This window comes from Amblyomma maculatum, chromosome 6 (assembly GCF_055883805.1).
Source record: "Amblyomma maculatum isolate TAMU_Amacu chromosome 6, ASM5588380v1, whole genome shotgun sequence".
Taxonomy (NCBI): Eukaryota; Metazoa; Arthropoda; class Arachnida; order Ixodida; family Ixodidae; genus Amblyomma; species Amblyomma maculatum.
The window spans coordinates 62,700,911-62,725,594 of NC_139349.1; the positions used below are offsets into that span (position 1 = coordinate 62,700,911).

The window sequence follows — 24,684 nt, forward strand, 5'->3', positions numbered from 1 at the left end:
GTACACGGCCGCAGTCGTCCACGAGGCGAAAACAGTCAACGGTCTTAGCTTCAGGGCCCGCCACATAACTCGTGCGGAGGAGATCGCCATAGCATTGGCTGCTTCCCACTCTGACTCGAAATATATAATTTCCGACTCGCGAGGGGCCTGTCGGAACGTCGAACAGGGCTGGACCCCTTATCTAGCGTACCGAATACTTCAACATAGCTCCTACATTGGGGACCCCGCTACCCGATATATTATTTGGGCTCCTGCTCATCAGGGGCTGGCTGGAAACGACGCTGCCGACGCCGCCGCCCGCGCGCTCTCTCTCCGGGAAGTTCCCTCCTCCTCCCCCTCTGACCAGGACGCTGATCCTAATCCGGCTTATACATTCAAAGATATCGTAAATTACTACCAATCTAGCCACAGCCTTTACCCCCGCCCATGTAAAGGCCTTTCAAAGGCGGATGAGCGGCTCTTACTCAGCCTCTATACCAACACACTGCTGTGCTCGGCAGCTCTAAAACACTTCGACCCTGCTTTCTCTGGCAGCTGCCCGCACTGTGGTGTGGTGTCTTCGGACATCTATCACATGGTGTGGGCCTGCCCCTCAAATCCGGCTATCCCCCCTCACCCCAACCCAACCCAGGAGGATTGGGAGGCGACCCTGCTCGGCTGCTCCGACCTGAAGGCCCAACGGGTCTTAGTCGGGCGAGCCCGAGCGGCGGCAGACGCCACTGGGGTCCCGAACTACGGACCTCCACCTTGTGTTTGTGAGGGTTGGCCCCTTCAGGGTCAGCTCACGCATAGCCTCCTGTATTTGTATCCTATATAAATGTTTTCTACCACCACCACCACCACCGGCCCCGTAGGGCCAGGAACAGTCACCCTCCTCATCTAAGCGTTTTCACCACCACTACCACTGTCGCACTTTCGTCATGGTCACACTGACCTTGAGCTGTTGCCTAGCAACCGCCGCAGCTGATGGTGCCGCTGGGCCAGTCTCCTCATGAAAAAAAAAAGAACAACGCCTCCACTGGGAACCGAACCTCCATCGCTCGGATCCCTAGCCGAGTGCTTTACCAACTGCGCCACGCCCGGGATCGTGAGAAGCGCATCTTCTCTAGCGTGAGAATGATAGTAGCATAGCTGGCGCCGCCGCACTACTAATGACTAACTAGTAATAATTAGTCATAACTAAATAGTAATGATTAATGACAATGACTGGTTATGACATCATCACATGGTCACGTCCACCATGGTCATGTCATCGGATAGATGGATGGATGACAACTTTTATTGTCCACCTTACTCCCTACCCTCGGCACGCAGACCTAGGGGATGGGGGCTGGAGCCTCCGCGACTAAAGGCTATAACAAAGAGATTTTGTCTCTTCACGCGGCCTCTGCCCCCAGGCGGACGGCTTGTTGCTGTCGAGTGGAGTCTTCGCTCCGTAGCAGGGCTTGCTAGCTCTCTCTGCTATTGATATTTTCCTCTACTCCAGGGGAGTCGACGCTGATGCCTGTTGTGTAAAGCATGTGGGGAGAGGGATACTCTCGACCAAATATATGGGAATGCGTCGACTCCCCTGAAGTCAAGAAAAATGTCATGTCATCGGCTGTGACATCATGACGTCCCATCCGGTCATGTCTAATAACCAGGAGTAACGTCGTGATGACGTCACATCCGGTCATGACGTCACGGCTGGTGATGGCGTCACCAGGCGAAGTTAACCCCACCGGACATTCGATCCAGGCGTCCGTGCGGCGCCATTCATTTCGCGCTTCCTCGAACGCCGCACCACGCACCAAATAGAGGCAGACAGTGCAGAAGGCATCAGCGGCGTTTCAAATTGGTGTACAAGAAATACAAGGCGCAGTAGTATCTGTCACAATTTCCTTAACCGAGTCGTAAGTAAAAGGAGAAGGTGGGAGTGAAAATAGAGAGAAGGAAGTGCCGTACCCACTGAGCACAGAATATCTTGTAGCTGTCTTGATATGTCTATATTGGTCACATATATCTTGAGCTATCAAAGACATCTACAAGACGTCGCTTGGTGCTAGTCTAAAAGACATCATCGGCAAGATGTCTGGAATCTGTCTTGTGAAGAATTTTTATGTCTTCAGCTACGCAAGACAGTTATTAGCTGGCTTACGCAAGATGTCTTCTAGAGTTCTGTTTCAGAAGTCTACCATACTTCCTCACAAGACGTTTCATGGTCACATATGCGCCTGTAGTGCAATATGCACAATTTAACTGGACGACACTGTTCTGCATACTCTAAGTATAAATTGTCGAAGGTTTGTTATAGCAATTTTTCAGCTTGCAAAATGCTGTATCCAAAGTGCCTGCGCTTTTGAATTAAGCATGCAATCTTGGCTGTTTCCAGCGTGCAGGACCAATATGGCACCAAGAAATGCTGTTTAGGCGATGGGTATCTGAACATAATGTACAAAAGTCGCTGACACCTTCATTTCTGCATCGTTTAATTGGCGCAGCCCATAGCCACACCTGTGTTCGACCTCGCTGGGCGCAGTCCAGCCTGCCGGAAAACTCCAAACTCCGAGTGTTCACTACGACAAAGCAAGCTAGCGATGTATCCGTGTGGGATAAAAGCCAGTAGTTCGTACAGAGGAACGATTTGCTGCGCCGATGTTAATACGGAACGCCAGCTATGCACGACCCGCCATTCCCAAACTTCGCGCGTCGTGGCCTTTTTGCACCCCTCCTCTTTACAGCGAGATAGAAAATAGTTCGCCAAAATAATTACGCAAGACGCAGGTTGTATTTACCGTTTTGAAACAAATACGTCATAAGCAACAGTTACATTTTACTTGTATAGCTTGTTTTATGAAATATATTTCAGATTTTCATTGTTTTTAAAGTTATTGTATCAATGCGCTGCTCGGCAGCCGGCCATTTCGTCGTGTCTAGTCGTGTCTGCACGTTAGGCCGTTGGTTTGTGACTGCGTTGAAAATGTATCCCGCACAGCGGCTGCTACTTCTGGCTGCAAGGCAAGCTTCGCTGGGTGAGTAAGAAATTGGTTCTTCTAAATGTGTCACTTAATGGAGCAGTAAAGTGACTGAGTGTTTTCTTTTTCCGATAAAAATGCTGCAAGGACCGTTGTGTGCATCCGCCAGCGCAGGCCGTATGGGCAAGCAAGATAGCGCGCGCGGACCGTTTAGTCAGTACAAAAGGTGGTGTTTTATGGCGCATCTGTAGTTGTGTGCATGCAGGAAGGTTTTGCGCTTGTAATTCCACTCGCCGCGTTTCGTGAACTGCCATTGGCGGCGGAACCTCGCGATGTAATTCTTCAAAATGAGCTTGGCGATCCGACGTCTTTCGTTGATTGCCGCTGGTTCTAACACTTTCCCAGGAAACACAACTGAGCACGAAAGTCTGCATGCTTAGTGTGGCCTTCACTCTACAGCAAGATACAGAAAATACGCACCGTCGAGTGGAAGCCGCGCATTGTTTATGGCAGCCTGCAGAGCTCTATACGCGCTAAGTTATGCCGCGGTTGCGAAAAAGAAGAACGATCTCAATAAGCCGCCTTAGAGGGGAGGGTAAGGTGCATTCTGGCCACAGCGACTCCCAACTGCTAGCAAAATACTCTCGGCCTGTTCACAGGCACAAGTTGAAACGCATGGCGAGATAGGAACGGCGTACAAACATTCTGCAGTGATTTAATTTTAATAGTTCATAAAATGTTTACAGTCAGGCATTACATTGCCGCATAAGTGATTTTACATTTTCATATAGTCAGAAAGCACAATTTAGTTCTTTTTAAGTTCCTGAACTGCATGATGTGTGATGTGCTGGTGCTCTATTTGCTTTGGTCCTCAGGTTTTTTTTTTTTTTTTATTGACGGAAATGTTTTAAGAAATTAAGCTTCAGTTCAATTGGTACAGAAGGAAGTCGAAAGCAAATCTTTCGGAGGGACCTCGTATAACGAAAAGCCTATTATTAATACACAAGAACATATCAATTTCATTTGTTTTCTTGCTTCAGGGCCAATAATAGACTCTTCCTGTCCAGAACTGGGAAAAGAAAAGAGAGTACTGAATCTTAAATTACTTTTAAGGCGTATAGAATGTAGCCACGTTATAATATGGGTTCAGTGTATGCCTTCTGGCTGCCCGCAACAACAAAGCTGTGACTCCACGCAAACCTTTTGATAGCATATGGACTCCTCCCGAAGTGAAGGTGTTTGGCATCAAAGGTGAAATGCCTTCATTTAATTTAATGCTCTTTTTCACATTGTGCTGTTGGGTCTGTGTTTGGTGCTCTTGTTTTTTTTTTGTGTCTGCACGAATTTTCATGTAAACAAAACACTTACCAAACAGCTCAAGCAAGTGAGCTATGCATTCTTTTTTTTTTTGTTCTGGGTGCATGCTCACTGTTTAAAATATTGCTTTCATTTGTGCTAGGAAAAACTGGTGATGCATACATACATACATAGGTACCTACATATATACATGCATAGATACATACATAGGTAATGCATCCATACATAGATACATGATACATAGATTTATTTCTTCTGTCGAATGAAACACTTGGCAAACTCAGAGGCAGAAACCTTACCCAGCATAGAAAGTCACTCTCGATAAAAAAAAAAAAAGGAATGTATAAATGAGGAAAATGGTGGTTCTCTTCAGGGGTTTCTGTTGGTGAAGACAAGGAAATGTTTTAGCTCTCGAGGTCATCAAGGAGTTATTAATATACATATATTATACTCAGCACTATTTTGTGCTGCTAGTGCGTGTCTTGGTTAAACATATTTCTGTTGTGTACTCGGTACTCTCAACCTTATGTGACATATTTTGAGGTTAAATTCTTATCCCATAGTGGAATTTGTGCCAGTGTTTTGTAGTCAGTGATTTGCTTTATTAAACTTCACAAGAAATCTTTAAAGCATTGGAACACCTTGCAGGTTGCCACCACCTCCACGGCTGCCTAGCAACTATCCTTTTCCTGTCTGTGCTGCAAACACAACTTAGTGATGAGGGCCACGGGACTGACATCTCACTGGGCAGTCGCGGGCTACTGACTGAATACACAGGTATGGTTTGACTGTGCCAAAAACTTAAGAGTTGCCAACAGTGGGACTTTTTCCTTCTGTTTGGGAGCTCATATGTCTAAATCGTGCTTTTGATTTTAATCCTGCCAGGTGTGACATGGAAAGCCTTCAACACCAATGAAACTTAGTTTTGCCGACATCACAAAAGAGTGGTTGGTGTTTGCCTTGTGACAAAGACCAAGTCCACATCTAAAGGCGCTGCACAGCCACCATGAACAATGCCACAATAGCAAGCAGCTGGGATCAAGGCACCTTCTGTGCTCAGTTACAACTCAAGTTTGAAGCTTTGTAATTTTGCAAAGGTAGGCCTCCAACAATTGACAGAGAGGAGCCTCCCAATCAATTGAGCCACAAAGGAATTCCCCCTTTCATGGCAGTAGGTGACAAAACAGAGGCAGTGCAGCTGGTGTTCAGTACCGATAAAGAAAAAGCTGCCCAGCCTAGTTAGCTGTGGACAAGGGCTGGAGTGGTACCAGTGTTGAGAACGATCTGATTGGCAGAAAAGCCTCCTTTGAGGGATATTTGCCCCTTTTAATTTGTAACTGACTGCAGTGGATCTGATAGCCCCAGAAGTTTTCTTTATTTATTTTTTTTTTTCAATTTTCTCTGCCCTCTAGGGGATGTACAGAATAACAGATGCACAACCCATGCCAGCTCCCTCATTTTACAATGCTTTCATGCCAGAATGTTGGCAGTGGTATTTAGACCTTGTTTTTTTTTTTCAATGCCTTTTCTCCATGCATAATAACAGGCTATTTAGCATAACACAGTCGCACACAAGACAGAGGACACCACCAGCACTTACAACTGTCCAGCGGAAAGCAGCCGATATACATAGCCTACTCAGGTGATGCACACGGGTACAAGGCAACATGGAAACAGCACCAATTTTGTCAAACTATGCGTGAGAAATTTTTCTTCAGTCTCATGAGAAAAACCAATTTGCTACTGACACAGCTGTAACCTGCTTTTTTATATGAAGGGCTTCTAGTGTTTCATGAGCCGTTACCCACAGTTTTCACAATTGGTGCAAACCCTACGGTGCAAGACAAGTCGCTCACCTTCATTGTTAATGTCTTTTGCATGTTCCCTAAGTTGGCCATTCACGCAGAATCCTGCTTGTGCAAAATAAGATTTTTCTACATGACAGTAGAATTTTATAGACGGTGGTGCACTTTACGAAATGCTGGCCATGTCTTGTCTGACACCTGACCTGTTTGCTTTCGTAGCTTATGTGATGGCTTAGCTGAGCAAGCTTTCAGGGAGCAGAGGATACCATCTATGCATTAAACAGGTTCGAGCTGTGTCAGCAACACTTCAGTTTTTCTTTGAGGCTGAACAGATATTTCTCATACCTGCTTTGGTAAGATTGGTGCTGTTTTCCTGTTACCTTGTACATGTGCACATCAGCAGTGAAAGCTATGCATCGACTGCTTGCCCCTAAATAAACAGTTGTAGTAAGTACACGTGGTGTCTTCTTTCTTGTGTGTGTCTGTGTTATGCTAAATACCTTTTTTATTTCTGAAAACCAACTATCTCAGCAGTTAACTTCCTTCTTTTTATACCAGCAGAATTTGAAGAGCAGAACGTGTGCAACACTGAATTTAACTCTTTTTTTTTTTTTTTGCTGTGCCTTCTGTACTCCTCGAAAGCTGTTTGCTGCACTACAAAAGGTAAGGGCAGTTTGTGCCATCATGGCTGGTTCATGCTGCCCTTATCTTTTGTAGTGCTGCAAACAGCTTTTGAGATAGAATATAGTGGTTGGTATGTACAATAACAGGGATGCAAACCTTTTGCTCCTTCCTTTTTTTTTCCTTATTGTGCCTTCTAGTGTTTCTTGTAGAGTGATGTACACCCTTACCTGCTACCTTTTCCTTAGTGCTTTTTAGTTATGATAGTAGAATGTAACTATGACAGGCATGCAGCCATTGCATTTTTTTCTGTGCATTCTAGTCATGCTAACAGGAACAGCAGCAGTGAAGCAGTCTTGGCTTCTTTTTTTGCAGTGTAGATTTTTTAATGGATTTGATGTTGTGCCTAATGCTCAAGTGTTTATACAGTTTCTACAAGATGTATGTATGACCAGCATTCAGTTGGTGACATGCATGCACATATAGTATTATGAAATGCAACACTGGTGATGATGGTCCTTTGTGAAAGCACCTTTTTCTGTATACTGAAGCTTTTTCATTCGAATTTGTTGCTTTGTTTTATTTTGTACAAACATTATGCAGATAGTTCATTTAACCACTCAACCAGTTTTGTACACTTTTGCATACCTATCCCTGTTTATTTCTAGTCATTTCCTGTTCTTGTTTGGAGTATGGATGTTTTCATTGTTTTTGTAGAGATCATTTTAAGCTTGGACAGAACTGCATTATTATTTTGTCATTTTCATACCACTTGTAGTGTCTAGTTTCTGTGCTTTTAACTTCGTAGTGCATTGGTGAAAAAAATCAAATATATGATTTACACATTTTGTTTCCTAGCACCTTTTGCAGTTATTGTCGAATCTCCCAAAGAGCACCCAATGATGGCTGTCCACTATGCAGTGTGGCATGTTTTGTAACAAAGAATGTGTACAGATCTCACTTACTGTTCGCAGTTTTAATGTCTGTGAGAATGAATGACAATGTGCATCATTCTTTTCATGTTATGTGTTCATGAGTTGGCTCTTTCTGGTGTTTTCTTCCTTGGTACAATATTAGGCTTCCGAGAACCACATTTTGTCATTTGCATAATACAACATTTTGGGCGAGTTGGTTACATACATTCATTATTACAGCGCAAAGACGGACGGGACAAGAGGAGGACACAGCGCTGTTATGTCCTCCTCTTGTCCCGTCCGTCTTTGCGCTGTAATAATGAAAGTCATTTGCATACTGTTGCTTGTGGCTTTCCTTGCTTTTAACATGCCCGAGATTGTTTAAGTTGCCTATTTGCAATGTATAATGCTGAGGAAATTAAAGAGTTCTGTAGTTTACTCATGTCATTTTCTAGCATTGGGTGCACCTACTACCAAACTTTCCAAGGCGCACCTGATGGCCATTAACAGTGAAATGTGGCACGCTTTGTAATAAAAAACATACAGTTCTCATTACTAGACAACAGTTGTAGTGCGTGAGAATTAATGATTTACAATTGTACATCAGTTTAGCTTGCATCATAACTGAATGTGTGAAAGAGCACTGTGGGTGTGTGACGGCAATGCAGCTTTAGTTGTAGTAGCCTCTGATGAGACTATATTTTATGTCTGGCAGTGGTGTTGAAAACCTCTGCAAATACATAAGCATTTAAGACAGTTTTGCAAGAAATAGCAGGGAATAAATAATTTAGAGCATTGCAGGAGATTCTAGAGCTCATTTTAGACATTCAGAATCTATTTTAATGATTTCTAGATGATGACTTGCAAGACGTCTTGTAGCTTAAAAAAAGTGGGTGCATTAGCTGAGCTAGAAGGCAGCTACAAGATGTACCAAGACGTATAAAAACGTCTTTCATATCTTGTCAATGCATCTTTTAAATGTCTATAAGCTGTCTTGGGTGCCACTTCAGATGTCTATAAGGTGACTTGTTTATCTTCGACAAGATGCCTTATAGCTATCTGCTAGACTGACTTACGTTTAGTATGTTATTTGTCTTCCAGATTTCTAGGAGATATCTTGCAAGACGTCTTGTAGCCTAAAAAAGTGGGTGCATTAGCTGAGCTACAAGGTCACTACAAGAAATATCAAGACATCTGGCAATGTCTTGCATATCTTGTCGAGACATATTATATACGTTTAGTAGCCATCTCAGAGGTCTACTGAGACATCTATCAGGCATCTTGCTTGTCTTGGCAAGACAGTTTATAGCCGTCTCATAGATGGGTTGGTGTTTACTGGGTAGTGGATGGCTTAAGACCACCGCGCAACAGACGATTTCGCCTCATCGCACTTTAGTGGTCAAAAGTGCCCCCTCTGGCATAAAGCTGAAGCTATAAACTATGTGCAAAAGCCATGTCTTTACTTTTAAGCCGAACTTAAGCGTAGTCATGCAAATAGCTCTCGCGTAACTCCAGTTTTAACCATAAGCTAAACCACAGCTATTTTTTTATTTTAGTTTTTAGAGGGGTGGGTGAGATGGAAATCAACCCATGGGACCCTTGGATCCCGAGTCAGACATGCATCACATCACATCACATCACTTTATTACCTTAAAGACCCCCGGTTCGGGGGTATTACATGAGGGGTGGGTACATGTATGAAGATTATATACAAAATAAACATAAGGGGTGGTACACGCATGAAGATTAAGATGCTATTTCTAGGCCACACAAGCGCGCTCGTATAGGACTTTGTTAAAGCGAGGCTTTGTATCTGTAGCAGGTGCTCTTGCACAATGTTGTAGCTTACGAATATATGACGATAACAGAGGCACACATTAAATGATTCGTGGTTAACGTGAGTAGCGTATAAGCTTGTACGCACACAAGGGTCCGGAAGGGGTGCTATACGGGATCCTGTAAAGATGTCGCGTTGTACGTCCTTAAATTAGGCGAGAACGTAAGCTCTTCTCACGTTTGGCGATTTCTGTCGGTCTTTCGACCGCTCCAGATTCGAGTCCGAAGTAGTGTTCACTGTGATGGTTTGACACCCTAGCAATCCAAGATAGCGCCAACCTAAGGTCCACCCCAGGTCACGTGGTGTCACCCAAGGTAGCGGCCACATTAAGGTCCACCCTATGTCACGTGGCCAAGATGGTTGCCACCATAGATCGTGTGGTGTCACCCAAAATAGAGGCTTAGTTTAGTAATCACGTGACGCTTACGTCATAATCCAAGATGGCGGCATAGTTTAGATGGCGCCATATCACCCACGTGACGCCTACGTCAAAATCCAAGAAGGCGGCATACTTTAGTAATCATAATTCAAGATGACACCATAGTTTATAAATCACGAGGCGCTTACGTAACAATTTAAGACTGCGGCCATCATCAGAAACCATGTGACTTATACGTCATAATCCGAAATGGCTGCGTTTTGAAACCACATGGCTATAGTGAACTAGAATTCTAGTTCACTATTGATTGATTGATTGATTGATTGATTGATTGATTGATTGATTGAAACTTTAATTTCCACCGATTTAGGAGGTCCCCTACTCGCCGCTCCTGGCACGCAGGCCTGAGGAACGGGGGCTGGAACCTCCGCGACTAAGGACTGGTATGACGTCGTATTCCAAGGTGGCGGCATCGGCCTAATCGGCCTATACTTCGGGAACGAGACGTATATGTCGCGATCCAAGATGGCGGCCCACAAAGAATATGACAAAACATCCACAGTGTCATGTTTAGAAAACGGTTTAATCTTTCAAGCATAACAGCTTACGCTCTTGCATTTCAACGGCTATTGGCGGTGGCTGCATTTTTTGAACGACGTATTTCTTGTTGCATTACGCACGTGTTAGCCTTTTAAAGCTGGCTTACTTCTCAGACGTGAGATTCCAAACCCCTAAATTTTCTGAGAAAATTGTCCAATCCATGGCGTTTGAGATCTGTATACGGTGCGCACCTTGCTTTATATTTTCGCTGTATCTTATGCTACTGAGCTTGAAGAGAAAAATAAAGTGCATTCGGAACAAACGAAGAAGAAGCTGCACAAAATTAATATTAGTTCGGTAAGCGCTATATTCCAAAGGCTCAACGACAACTTTTATTTGGTCTGTAAGGCAGCATGACAGAATATTCAAGATCAGTCGCAAAGGAATGAAAGGCAAACCTCGCAGAGAGTGAGAACCTTTTGAATAAGCCAGCAATAGATTCAACTAGACCCTCGACCGTTCTGCAATTGCGCCAGGCATGAGCCTGCGTATCTGGCTCCTGGTTCTTGCTGTACTGCAAGGAGCAGACAGCAGGAGCAGACAGGACGCGGCTCGAGCCGCGTCCTCAAGCGTCAAAGAACAGTTACGTCTAGTCCACGTGGCGGTGCTGTTCCGCCACGGCGACCGCGCTCCGCTCACGAGTTTTCCCGGAGACCCGAACCAAGGCCACGTGTGGCCCATGGGACGCGGCAGGCTGACCACAAAGGGCCGCCAGACCATGTGGATTCTCGGAAAGTGGCTGCGCGCCCGTTACGGGCACTTCCTCAGCTGGGATGTGCGAGAGGTGAGCTGATTTGGAGGTCAAAGTTTGGCGGGGGCAAAGTAAACACGGAGGTCCACATTCTAATAACGTTCTTATAATAATAACGAAAGTCCACGTTCAAATAACGGCCACAGGCATGGTGGTGGTAACAAAAACAGAAGCTGGGCGCTGTACAGACAGCGTCAACTTATCAAGTGCGCTTCAGCAATGCGCGGTATTCAAGAAGTGGAATTAAACCCTCGTGGTTTTTTGGCGATGCACTTGCGCCCAGACGGCCACTGACGTCCGACGGACAACCGAACTCGGCCGCAACTCGGCGGCCGATTTCGGACGTCCGCCGGAATTCCGGCGTACGTACGAAAGCGGATGGTCGAATCCGTTCGCCCAGCGGACAGCCGCCATACGTCCGCCACTGGATTTGCTTTTACACAGCTATGATATAGTTTGTAGTCGTTGTGCTCGTCTGAACTGCGTATAAATCAGTAATGCCGTCAAGTCTGCATTATATGATGCCAGAGCGAATCGATGCGATAGAAAGCGTTTCCATTAAACAGTTTTTTTTATTTTCCGCATGTTTCATCGTTGAATTCTTCCATCAAAAATTTTGATAAAAAGTTAAATGACCATTAAACATTTTTCTATCATGATGCTTCGGTGAAATTTTAATCAGTGGCTAAATAGATGCAGCAAGCAGCAAGCTCAAAAAGAACGAAACCGAACCTATCCTCAAAAAAATCTGAAATGAGCCAATCCAATCCACCTGACAAGTTGAAGTTTAGTCATGGAAGATGGCTTCACGTTTCCGTGTTCTGCATTTTCTGCGCAGTTACAAATACCTACGGCTGTAATGCACTGCTAGCATTGTTTTTGCTGTGGCTTGGTGCGGCTGGCACACTTTGTTCACCCGCCGATTCCAAAGTAAGTATTTCACCGAACTTTTGTTTCTTTCGATGCACCGATAGTGGTGAGCTTCTGGGTAAGGACAGCAGCCGAACGGTGGAGTGTTTTAGGCGAGACTGACAGGATAGCTCCGCGCCGACTAACTAAAGTGCAGCCTCAATTCTGAGGGCCATCTTTCTCGGCATTACTGGACGCTGCGCCAGTAAGCCGCGCAACTTCTCTGTCTCTGATAAAGGAGTGCCTGCCCGAGCATTAAATGAGTTAATTTGTTAACCATGCGCAACGTGCTGAGTTGTAAAGACTATACGAGAAAACTTTTGCACTCCTCGAGCCTATCGTGCGACATGCCTGCACTTGTGAAAACGTCGCGAGTTTTTTAATGGACAGCCGCTGATCTTTCTCTCTCGAGCTTTACGGCAACTACAGTTTCTAGAAGGAACGGCTGTAGCTACTAAATAACTAAAGGTTTAGTACTCTCCTTCAGCTTTGACAAACCAGGACAGCACCTTGCGCATGTTGGTTATGCATGTCGGACCGAACCGCGCAGAACAACCGGACAAGGAGATGAGAGAAAAAAAAAAGTCAGCACTTGTCTTTTTCTTGACCCGTTGTTCTGCGCTGTTCTGGCACGAATTTGACATACTGCCGCCGCGATACAGTTGGGCTGTGAGCTCTGGTGCCTGCAACGCCTGCTTTTATGCAAAACAGGCATACTGGGAAGCCATGCAAGCCGCGGGCTCAAAAAAAAAAAAAAAAAAAAAAAAAAAAACGAGCTGAGCAAAAGTGAGATAAAAACAAAATTGTTGTTGCTTTGTCCTTACAGATATTTAAAGGCTCCTCAGAACTTCACTGCATAATGCCAAAGCTACACTAGAGCCATGCAGCACCTTATAGTGCATGATACTGAGCTTATGTCTCACACTGAAAGCTCTTACCTTGTTCTTAGATTATCATATTAAAGTAGCTTTAAACCCATGCTTGTTAATACAGTGATAGCCATAAATTGAATCTAGGGCATCATGGTCACATACAAGGCTTCTGATAACCGCTGGTCACATGATGTGGGCTATAGCAGAAACCTGTACCTGGTCATCTTACAAGCATTTGTGCAATTGATGCTTTTAATGTGTTGTAAAAGTTCTTGTGTTCTGTTTCTGTATGGGAATGCTTTCCTTATTGAAGGCTAACATTTGGCTTGCTACAGCAAAACCTCTACCTAGTCATCCTAAAAACAGCACCGCAGTTGGTGCTTTAGTGTGTTGTAAAAGTATTTGTGTTCTGCTTCTGTATGGCAATGCTTTTCTCGTTGAAGACTAGCATGAGGCTTCCAAAAATTTTTCAGATGCCAATTGCTGTAGCCGATTTCGTAGGCCAACAGGAAGCAGCACTTTGAACATGGAAAACTGTCATCCACGGGGGAAAAACAGCAACATCCCTTTGCATTCTCATTTCTTTGGTATGGCTAAAAGTGAGTATTGTATCATTATCTATATCATTAATATTGAATCATGATTGTCAGTGTTGAGGTTGTTTGAGCGTGATGATTTTAAACACACAGGACATCCCTTCGACATTAAGGTTTTAGCTTGTTTACATGTAGGATGTAGAACTGGTTTCAACAAACTTTATGCAGCAAATTCTTTTTACATTGTTCACCATGTTACTTTTTGTCATTGTCCATTGAAGTAAATAACCAGTATTTTACGTTTACACAGTCGTCCACTCTTAGCTTGAATGGGAATGTGTGGCATGCAGTTTGCAAAATAGCAATGCATCCGTCACAGCCATGCATCACGGCTAAGTGGCTTGTGCGTAGAGGGACCAGCCGCTCCAGCTTCACGTCATCTGCCTCTTTGCTTCGGTGTGCAGACGTGCATTGAGGCAAAGGGGATTATGTGTAGAGAAACCAGGAGCTTCTTTGTCACATCTGGCTGTTTGTTACGGTGTGCAGATGCGCATCGAGGCAAAATGGCTGATGTGTAGAGGGACCAGGAGCTGCTGCTTAACGTCCTTCGCCTCTTTACAGTGCACAGCCATGCATTGATGCTAAGTGGCTTGTGCATGGAGGGCCCAGGAGCTGCAGCTTCACTTCTGCCTCTCCGCTCAGGTACGCAGGTGCGTATTGAGGCAAAATGGCTTATGCATAGAGGGACCAGGAGCTGCTGTGTGGCGTAATCTGTATATTTGCTATGGTGCGTATCGAAGTACAATGGGGGGCTCATGTGTAAAGGTACCATGAGCTGCTGTGTCATGTCGTCTGCCTCTTTACTATGGTGCGCAAGCATGCATCAAGGCAAAGTGGCTTATGCATAGAAGGACCAGGAGCTGTTGCTTCACATCTGCTATGATGCGCAGCTGCGTATTGTGGGTGGTGGTGGAAAACATTTCCATCAGATACAAATACAGGAGGTTACTCACTAGCTGACCCTGAGGGGGCCTGTCCTGACAAAAACAAGGGGTCCCTAGTCTGGGACCCCAGTGGTGGTAGAGGGACTATAGGCTGGTACTTCACGCTGTCTGCCTCTTCGCTACGGTGTGCAGCTGCGATGGATGCAGTGGCATCTCAAAAAGTGCATGCCGCGCACTCGCATGTTCAGCCTGAGTGGACGACTGTGTACCTGCTATAGCTTTGTTATTCATAGAATAAACCTAGGCCAAGTTGGATAAATTATAGCTCACCTCATATGTGGTCAGCAAAGAAAAGCCACTCCAGAAAATCTGATGCATTTACTGTCATAGGATTCTTATTCATATACATGCTACTGACAAGTCAGATTCTTCACCCTCAGAAATGCCAGAAAAATAACCAAGGGTGCGTCTGTAATAGTCTAGCTTGCTCTTTCTCTGCAGACTTGAGTCAGCTGTGTGTTCCATTGCTGTGGGTGGGACAGGTGTGAATCTTTGATTTTAAGCTTGCAACAAGTATGTTATTGTAGTTTAAAGGCAAAACGGTACTAATAATCGTAGCCCCCCGTGGCCTTTATCCCCTTTTAATAGTGTTGCTAGACACTGAATTATTAGTTTACTCTGCACTGTTTCTGTCTAGTTAATGTGCGGAGATGTACATATATTTATATGACTTGGAGTTGTCGACTTTGCACTTAGAAACATTGTAGCGTTATCTGATGTGTTGCTTTCATTTCTTTAATGATTTCTGTAAGGGATCGGTGGGTATGCTAAGCACCATTATTAGTCTGCTCTTTTTGGGTCACCTGTTCAATGCCCAGCTGCGGCCGTCTCCCACTTGCCCTCGGACAGGAGGCGGAGAGACGCGCACAGAGAGGCAGCTACAGCAGCTACAGTGCTTAACGGAAACGTAGCCGGAGAGGGAAAGAAGTCCCCTCTTCCAAGGACTTTGCTGTCGCACTCGAAGACGCGGGGACAGGCAGTTTGTTCTCATTGCTGTGTCATGTAGGGGGCTCATTTTTATTTAAGGAGCTTTACGAACAGTATACAACTAAGGGGCCCTTAGTACTAAGCGTACTAAGGGGCCCTTAGTACGCTGACTGGACCCATCACCCGGAGGCAGCACAGCTTTGAAACGAGCACCTCTTTTGGAAGAACTGCTTATCGTTCTAAGAAAAAACACTGTCAGGTTGAAGGGTGTAAGGCCCTCTTCTTTGTTGGGGAGCCCATAAAAGTGACAATTATTCAGTGCAGGCGCGCTGAGTGGGGTCTCGTTGAGGATTCCAACCCTGGATGTCAACAATGGTGGGAGATGGCGGTGTTGAAAAAGGGCAAGTGTGTAACAGTGACGGTATGATGCGGAGCGGGAGGATGTGGGTTGGCTCTTCTGATGTGGTCCGCAATGGTGCTGACTCGAATGCCAATAATTGCAGTAATTGCCCTGTAAAAGGAGCCACCAAGGGTGCAAGCTTTGGGCAATGGTTGCATACGTGGGACACCGTTTTGATGGGTTCTAATTTTTTTTTCTTTTTTTATTTCTTAGGGGAGAGAGTTCGGCATGTGACCTAATGAGCCAATCATTTCGAGGTCCATTCTCTAAATTCCGTTTGTTGTGAAACGAATTTGTTGTCCCTTTTGCATTGCTTGTATTAGGGAGAGGGTGAAGAACCTTATGAAAGTGGAAAGACATGCCAAAATGTTTGTTAGCCAGTCATGCGTGAGTTCGTTGTCATTGGGGATGAGAAATGTGGGCGGAGTCCCGAAGTTAATGAAACGGCCCCGCGGCCTGGAGAACTCATTCTGAGCTAGATTTTGGTCTCTTTCCTCTTCGGCATAGATCATGGTCATTGTTTCACCTGTTGTAAATACATACATTCATGTATAAAGTTTTCAGTTCATCTTCCTCTCTGTGTGCAAGTTGTTGTGGCCAGATGCAGTAAATTCACTAGTTTCATTTCTATATAACATGCCTTTCTGAAGATGGTGAGCTCTTTTGTCCAATCCTGTAAGAAAGCAGCAAAGCGCTCCCAAATCTTCCACAAAACTGTGTGATATCTTTAATGCTAACTGCGGCTTGGTGTCACTCAAAACATATAGTTGAGGTAGATTTCTTCCCCCTCCCCTCTTTTTGTTCGTTCAAATGAGGACCAGCGGACACTAACTCTTGCTTTTGTAATGCCCTAGGCCCCGCCTTAAGGCAGTACTCTAATGTCAATACCATTTTTATGGCTATGGCTGTCCAACAGCACTAATGTCTTTTATACACTTCTTTTACTAATCTCTTACCCAAGTGGTGGCTTATACGGCGGGGGCGAAAGTCTCTGGACAGTATGTCTGGATATTTTGGACTAGAATCTCGATGTAAACGAATTGTGACCTTATTTCTCTTGCACACATGAAAGAACTAACGTTCAACTTTCACATCGACAGTATGGTCCGAGTTTCCTGGTCGATGTGAAAGTTATGTGCTTTGACTGCAGTTTGTGTAGTCCACACACTTTTGTCCCCGATATTACATAGGGGCAAATTAGGCGCCTTTACAGGGGCAGTTTCTTTGGCGCCCACTACCTTCCCCATAAAAAAGCTACAGTGTTTCTTGTGAACAGCTGGCTGCGTTTATAAAGACTATTATTTTTTTGTAATTTGTTGTGCGTAGTTGAGAAATCCATGACATACATGCACAGCTGGTTGCCAGAATTATGCAACCATATTTCAGTAACTAACATCCATGCTGCATGCTGCCGGTAATACATCAGGAGCTTGTGGTTGTCAGCTTTTTGTGTTTTGTGTAACTATAAGCCTTGCTATTGTAATGTCACATATAGCGCTGTGGGTAAACAAATTACTTTTAACTCTTGTAGAAGCATGAACACTGCGCAATCACTGCGGCGGGCTATGCTTACACATTGGGCTTTAGCCACATGTCAAATGTCTATCTTTATTCTGCTGCAGCAGCTTGCATGTTATCAGATAAGTTACTTCGTCGCAGCTGCTCTAAGGAGACGCTTTCTAGACGCTTGTAGCCTAGATGTTTATGTCGATATACCCCTGACACGCCCAGGGAATGTCTTCGGTAGGGGATACATGGGAACCAACGAAATGTGCAGTTTACAGAACAGAAAGGTAACAATTTTAAATGATGTTATTATTGATCACTTCTTTTCAGAGCAGGAACAATTACTTTAGAAATCTGCCTGGTAAACCGCTCAAAATGCAGGTTTCTGCCGCCAATGCGTACCTGTGTAATACTGCAATGCTCTGGCTGTGCTTTATGTTCATATACAGCATCCTTTATGCTTATGGCGATTTCCACTGGTCGATCGGAGCTGGGCGCCCGAGCCGACCTAAAGCGCTACAGAGCGAATCAGCCTTGGTCGACCAGCGGAACGTGTAGAGCGCGCGGCGGAAGTAAAGCTGAGCCGGTTTCGAAAGTTGTAGCCGCATCCCAGCGCCAAAATGTTTGCGGTTGATAAATAGGCAGGAGTGCGGCCCTCAACAACTTGCTTTCTCATTTTTTTTAACGCTGCAGACGTCTTTCGATAGACGCACTTCGACATATTCGCGCAAAAAACGATGACATCCAGCGTCCTCTGCCAATGTCGCTGAAACGGTCAAAAACAGCCAAAAGAATCCAGCAGCATCCGGAAGTGACTGCGTCAGCAACTAGGACTTCCGGCGAGATCCGACTTCGGTCGGCGGATCGAGCTGGAGCGTCCCGAGTTGCCCCAAACGACCAGCGGAATACGCGAAACCTATCTTGGTCGACCAGTGGAAATCGAAATCGTCGTCCCGGAGCAAGAAAACGTGCTCCGTAGCGACCAGTGGAAATCGCCATTAGTTTCTCTGCATGTGCACTCCATGTCTTGGGCATTGCTGAGGGTGCATAGCAGCAAGCATAACATGCCATGTTTGGTCTGAGTGGCATGTTCAAAGAGACGACATAAAAACGTTAAAATACTGAATGCCAGGTTCTGGTCAAATTACGTTTGTATCTTTTGTTATTCTGCATGGGTTTTGCTGCAGTTATATGACCTTTCTATATAGTATGTGACAGTTCTCAATGGAGATGCATGCGTACAGTGCCATCTGGAAAAAGCAATTGAGAGAAACTGGCAGTTGCCCTTGGAGATGTGTAATCAAAGTTCAGCACAGATAACTTGAATTTCATTTTCCCTTCTATTGCAGGAGGAGCCCAACCTGCTCTTTCCATCTAAGGCCTGAAAGACCAGCAACAGCTGATCGAGCAAATGCACAGGATAGTAACTGCTCCTGGAATCCCGGCCTGCGGAGGCCGCCCACAGAGAACTCGATCATCTCCTCGCTAATTCCGAATGTTAGGTTTCAATAAACACCCTTTCCTCCGCCACCTCCCCAAGGGAAGAGCTGTCACGGCCAAGGATAATTAAAAAAAATTATTCAAGTAGATTCTTAATACTCCAGTTGGCCTGCATTTTACCATGCCATTCCTTAACATAGATATTTTTTTAGTGTAGACTATTTATGCATGCAGTTTTTGCAATAAAGCAAAAAAATGCCTTTTTTACAACCTCGCATGCTGGTATGCCTATGTTCTTAGCATGTTTTCAGGAATGGTGCATTTGTGTAAAGCTCAGCTAGCATATGTGCCTCTTTGATGGAAGTTTTAATTGCACACTACTGTTCGGTGCTTTGTGTGTGAAAGTAAAGCAGACAACAGGAAACTTGAACCTGTTGCATATTCTATTGTCTGCTTTACTCTCACGACAAAGGCATTGAGCACTAGTATGTGACTGAAATTTCCATAGCACATGCTTGCTGAGCTTTACACGAATGTTATTGGCAAGTTTTTACACCAATAGCGGGCCCTGCAAGCATGTTCCGGGAAACGTCCGAATGTCCGCCTCCGGCTGCCCGTCGGACGTCCGTGGGACGCGATCCGGATCCACGAACGATAGTCCGACGGACGTCCGCTGTACCTATATCGAACGTAACCGGACTTCCGTCGGATGTCCGAAGGTCCGAAAACGGACGTCCGTCGGTCGACCGTCGGACGTCTATGGCCGTCTGGGCGGTTGTAGAGTACAGTAGAATCTCTTTAACTTCCTCTCCTTATTAGAGCTCTGGGTTATCCAAATGGGACGCTTTGGTTTCATCCACTTCACGTGCGTTCTTAGGGCAGCCAAATCGAGCTTCCTTCAATTCAAACACATCTGCATTCCGCTATACGAGTCCGAATTGTCGAAATTCAAGTGTGTCTGAAGATGTTCAGAGTTGAATCTAATGTCAGACAGCTTTAAAAAAAGTACAGCTTTTTATGCAGGACAGTGTATACAATTCTTCGCTCTCTTCAACGTGCTTTGCCGCGGACGAACTTAGTCTGATAAGCTTCTATGATATTTGTAGTGCGTTTGAGCAGTTTGGAGTATTCACTGGGAGGTGAAATCAAAAGCTCATAGGTTTTGGTGATGTACTTGTTGCAGTTGTAAAGAGACTGTAGAATCTAATTTCGAACCTCCTGTTTTATTCAAACCTACACTTTTGGTTTGTATATGAAGCTTTTCATAGTTGCCTTTGACGTCAAATAACTGTAAAAGATTATTGCTCAGTACACAGAGATGTGTATTTGCAATTCCTCGCTTTCATCAGTGTGCGATGGGGAGGCGGGGGGGGGGGGGGGGAGGCTTTTTCAAGGCAGCAATCACTGAGGCGGACGTGGCTGCCGCGATGATTCTTGTTTCAATCTATGTATTTTCAGACAGTATTTAAGGTATTTGAGGCTGTAGCAATCGCTTCAGCAAACGTGCCTGCTGTGACACGCCCTTTTCAGCGTGGTCGTGTGATGCGATGCAAGGCCTGTGCATGCACATAACTGGCGCAGCTAGTCTATTACTGACGCTCTATTGACGCATGCCCTCCTTAGGCAGAGGCGAAACACACAGTTTTTAGAGGATAAAATTGAAGTTCCGCTCAAATTCGTTCAGGTTCGCCTCTTTGTTTTCCCGCTGTTATGACTGCAGCGAACCGACAATTGGAGGCTTAAAGCTTTTCACAAATCATGTTACAAAAAGGTTTGGTGTATGGGCTCTTACGGCAGCTCCGTGAAAAGGAAAACCAGAGGAAAAGTTTGGCAGTACATCACCAAACGTGAGTTATGTCAGCAGCCCTCAGCGTTTCGCATATAGATTTGCATATTAGCATATAGATTCATAAATGCATGGCAGTTTTTCTTGCTGGTTTTAGAGGTCGGTTTATACGAGTAAAAGACATGTGGAGACAAGAATATATCTCAATAAACGATTGCTGAGTCTGCTTATACTCGTTTTAATTCTATGCGCGAGTTTAAGTGCGCTTCTATAGGGAGAGAGCTCATCGTTTCGCTCACACAATAGGATCTGTCCGAGCCGATCACAGAGCACTTGAGATGCGCTGAAAAAATGGCGCTACAGGTTACTCGAACCTGGCCGTGCTTCGTGCGGATCTACGATGCGAGTTCAACGAGTCTGACGCTTTCATTTCACGGTGCTTGTGTCGTCGTGCATAAGCTGTCTTTCAAAAAGGGTCTTGCAGTTCGGGGAAGTTGGCGTCGCTACTCACCATCTGGATAAGTTTCAAAGACTCGGGCTCTCCAGTGGGATAGTCCATAGAAGTACATGAGTTCTGTAACGTCACCTTGCACTTGAATCGTTTAGCGACGCTTTATGCCGTTAGCTCTTCTAATAACGCGCTAAGATCACGTTATTCCTCAATTTGCAAACAATGGCGGTCGCCATGGAAAAGGTGCAAATTCATGGCCTAGCAACAGTGCGTACCACGTGACCTCGGTTAAAGGGCCACTGTCCAGGGAAGGCCCTTTTAAGCAAAGGAGCCTGTTTCGATCAGGTACCGGAGATAGTCTGTGCAAAATGCTACAGTGACACGCGCGCCGCAAAGCATCGAAAATACAATTCAAAGCTATCTCATGCTCTCCTCTGAGAAGCCAGCTTCCCCGTTTCCTGCGCTGGCCCAACGGGCCACAGCAATGACGTACGTACCGCGAACGATGTCCATTGGTCCGTCTCGCTGACTGACGGGAGAAGGATGGGTGTCTACCGCTCGCAGCGTGCTTTTCCCTCGCCACGACCAGACTGAATCCAGCGGCGCGCGCTCTCCCTCGACCGTTTTTTTTTTTTCGAGCTCGCGGAGAGCCACGCCCCACCTCCCGCCAAACGCGGAGGAGGAAGGGGAATTTGTATTGCGGAGGTTAGACGACCTCGGGCAGGAGAGTGAAAAGCCTTTGCGAGGAAACGGAAGGAGAGAGGCATGACAGAATCGGGTGTTTGCGGTGGCTGTAACTGCGTTATTAGTTACTCTTTTCAAAAACATTTTGCGGCCTTGCGTTCTAGGGGCGAAGCCTCACAGTCACCGGGGAAGAAAATATTTTCGACCGGAGGGTGGACAGTGGGCCTTTAAGGAAACTGTAAAAACTTTTCCGCACTGCTTCGAACCCGCGCCAGAACGAACAGATCAGCCTCCCTGGCCCAGGCAAGAAAGAGCTGTGGTATCGCCGCAGTCAATCACGCCTCGTGTAAAACAGCAAGCATTGTCGTTTTCATGAAGTTCCAACTGCAACACACTCTCGCCATGTGCAGTGAACATATCAGTCATGGTAAAAAAACAGCGCACACTCAGACACAGACAGAGAACAAGAAGGAAACACCACAGACGCTGTCTCGCTGCTCAAGTTTAATGAAGAATACGAACAAATAGTAAGTCTGTATCTCAGTGTGCGCTGTTTTTTCACCATGAACCTTCACCAACTAGCACCAACATATGCCTTACTAAGGTGAAAATCTTTGTCTTCATAAAGTTTCATCTATGCTGTACCTAAATAAATGGGCCATCATACGCCATATGGGCGAGTGCGGCCGAGACCGCGAGCGTAGTGTCGAGCAAATCCACCAGGCGGCGTGACAAATGGAGACGGCGTAGAGGAAGCCACTCTCGCTAAAGACAGACTACAGCCGTGTCAGACCAGGCTGCCGACACCATGGGACATCGAGAAGCCAGACGATCGAAGCTTAACAAGCGCGGAATCCAGCCAAGATCGAAGCGGCAACAGCGAAATGTGGCACCGGTCGGTGGCTAACGCTCTTGAATCGGTTCAAGGGTAGTTGAGCCTCTAAAATTTTTTTTTCTAAGCACTCCATTTGTACCTGCGGTTTTCCGTGCAAATTGTGCCAATCGCACGATAGTGTTCAACATCGTCAGTTGATTGCGTCCGGTTGGCCGAAGATGTGATTCGTGTGATGTCTTCATGCCTATTCTTTTAGCTTTCATGTACAGTGTACTAAAACGTGTGAATCGCTAGGCGTGAATGTACTGAAGCGGACCCGTGTTCTGTTGCAGTGCTTGCGCGCGCTTGATATCCCGCCGAGGACGTGTATATATACTGGCACGCGTCGCACTGCCTTCGTTGTCTCACCCGAGTCCCGTTGTCTTATTCCTAAACGGAATTGCTGGTTTGTATCGTTTTTTCCAGGAAACGTGCACCACTCTCTCAGTTATTTGATCTCGACTGCGATCTTCCTGAAGTAAAGACATGCATTAGCATCTGTAGACTTGATGTCCTTGGTTCCGTTCCGTAGGTTGTCATCTGGGCTTCATTGCTATTCCGTGGTGTTAGAAATATTTATAGCGTTTAAAATTTGGAACCACCACACTTTACGCACACAGTCCACGCGTGACCCCCCCCCCCCCTTCCCCCCCCCCTCCATTCACAAATTGATTTTATCTGTTACACATGCAGGTGAGCGCCCGGAGCAGTCCTGTTCCTCGCTGCTTCGACAGCGTCGCTCTCCTGCTGTACGGCCTGTACACGGCTCAGGGCGAGTACCGGCGCTGGAAGCCTGACCAGGACTGGCAGCCGGTACCAATCACCAGCGTCCCCGACGGCACAGACAAGTACGCCACGTTGTGTATGCGTCGCTTTGAAGACACCATCGGAGCGCTCTCTGCAGTGAAGGCACCACCATCATTGGTTTCACAACCGTCTTCCTCAAAGAAGGGGCCACAGTCCTCGCCACTGCCTCCACTGCAGAGGTTCGGCACTGCAGGCGATATGCTCGATTACGTGGCCAAGATGGCCCACGTGACAGAGAAGCCAAGTGTCGAGAGGTTCACCGCTATTGCGCGCGTTGTGGACGCCTTGTTCGTGTACCGCGAGTACAACATGCCACTGCCAGAGTGGGCAACCAACCACCTGCGTCAGCTCGAGTGGTTAAACGAACAGCTGGTTGTCCAGATCGCCCTTCACCAGATGGACAACATGGTAGGTCCGCTGCTCAGGGACGTGGTGGCCAGTGTGAGAATGGGAAAGGCCAAGGGCTTGTCACTCACCCAGGGCAAGGACGACACCGATGAAGGACCCAAGATAACCTTGCTGTCTTACCACGACATGAATGTCGCCGGTGCTCTCCTCGGCCTGAACAACACGTTGACCATTAGACCACCTTACGGGGCCGCTGTCATCATAGAAGTGTCTGCCGATGCATCCAGGGCAGGGAAACGCTATGCTAAGGTCCTTTTCAAGGCAGGCGAAAATGTGTTGCCTGTTCCAGTCGAGGGTTGCGACGATCCTTGCCCATTGCAACAATTCGACGAGGTTCTGAAACGCAAATTCAAGCCCGTGTCCCGGGCTCAGTGCGGATGGAGCGAGGACCAGCCTCTAATTTAGACGAAGGTTCGAAAATTAAGCTCAGCTATTTGTGGTGCCGTCGTATTTTCTGGCAATGGCCTCGATCGCAACTCCTAAATTCCCAGAATATCGGTTAACACCTGTAACTTTTGGAATATATGAGAGACATCTACGTTGCTTCCGCAAATAGCCAATACCACGCTGTCATTCTTTTCTCACAAACGCAAATTTACGAGGCGTACAATGAAGTGCAATCTTCACTAATATTTGCATCACACTTTAGTGCTGCTATGGACAAGGTTTTTACGTTTTTTTTTAGATCAAAATAATGCTGCGATTTTAGCTCTATAGGCGTACATATTTGAATAAGACTGTTTTATGTAAGTGTCGCTTTTCATTTTGTACACGATTGCACGTTTTACACATTCATCATGTACAACATCATTTTTATAAACGATGCACTGATCGGTAATAAATTTATACTCAGTACCGTGGTTGGGTCACGCGCCGCGTCCCCCTCAATATTTCCCCAGTGG

General features: G+C 45.8%; 1 protein-coding gene and 2 long non-coding RNA genes across 3 annotated transcripts; all 3 read left to right on the plus strand.

Moving 5' to 3' along the window:
• The first annotated feature begins 2,902 nt into the window (after positions 1–2,902).
• On the plus strand, positions 2,903–5,791 carry LOC146185874 (uncharacterized). The gene is made up of 3 exons (XR_014708047.1): positions 2,903–3,011; positions 4,920–5,048; positions 5,157–5,791. It is a non-coding gene; the product is annotated as an uncharacterized LOC146185874 (long non-coding RNA).
• Positions 5,792–10,905: 5,114 nt separating this feature from the next.
• Positions 10,906–24,187, plus strand: LOC146185875 (testicular acid phosphatase homolog). Its single transcript, XM_084607939.1, has 2 exons — positions 10,906–11,211; positions 23,261–24,187. The coding sequence occupies exons 1-2, from the start codon at positions 10,906–10,908 to the stop codon at positions 24,185–24,187; spliced, it is 1,233 nt and encodes a 410-aa protein (XP_084464065.1).
• LOC146185876 (uncharacterized) lies at positions 11,953–19,413 on the plus strand. Its single transcript, XR_014708049.1, has 3 exons — positions 11,953–12,108; positions 13,433–13,558; positions 18,682–19,413. It is a non-coding gene; the product is annotated as an uncharacterized LOC146185876 (long non-coding RNA).
• Positions 24,188–24,684: the final 497 nt, after the last annotated feature.

Bases quoted from the DNA above. Each gene is read 5' to 3' on its own strand.
- LOC146185875 (XM_084607939.1), top strand. From the start codon at position 10,906: ATGAGCCTGCGTATCTGGCTCCTGGTTCTTGCTGTACTGCAAGGAGCA. The intron at 11,212-23,260 runs GTGAGCTGATTT...TTACACATGCAG, and splicing joins TCAGCTGGGATGTGCGAGAG to GTGAGCGCCCGGAGCAGTCC.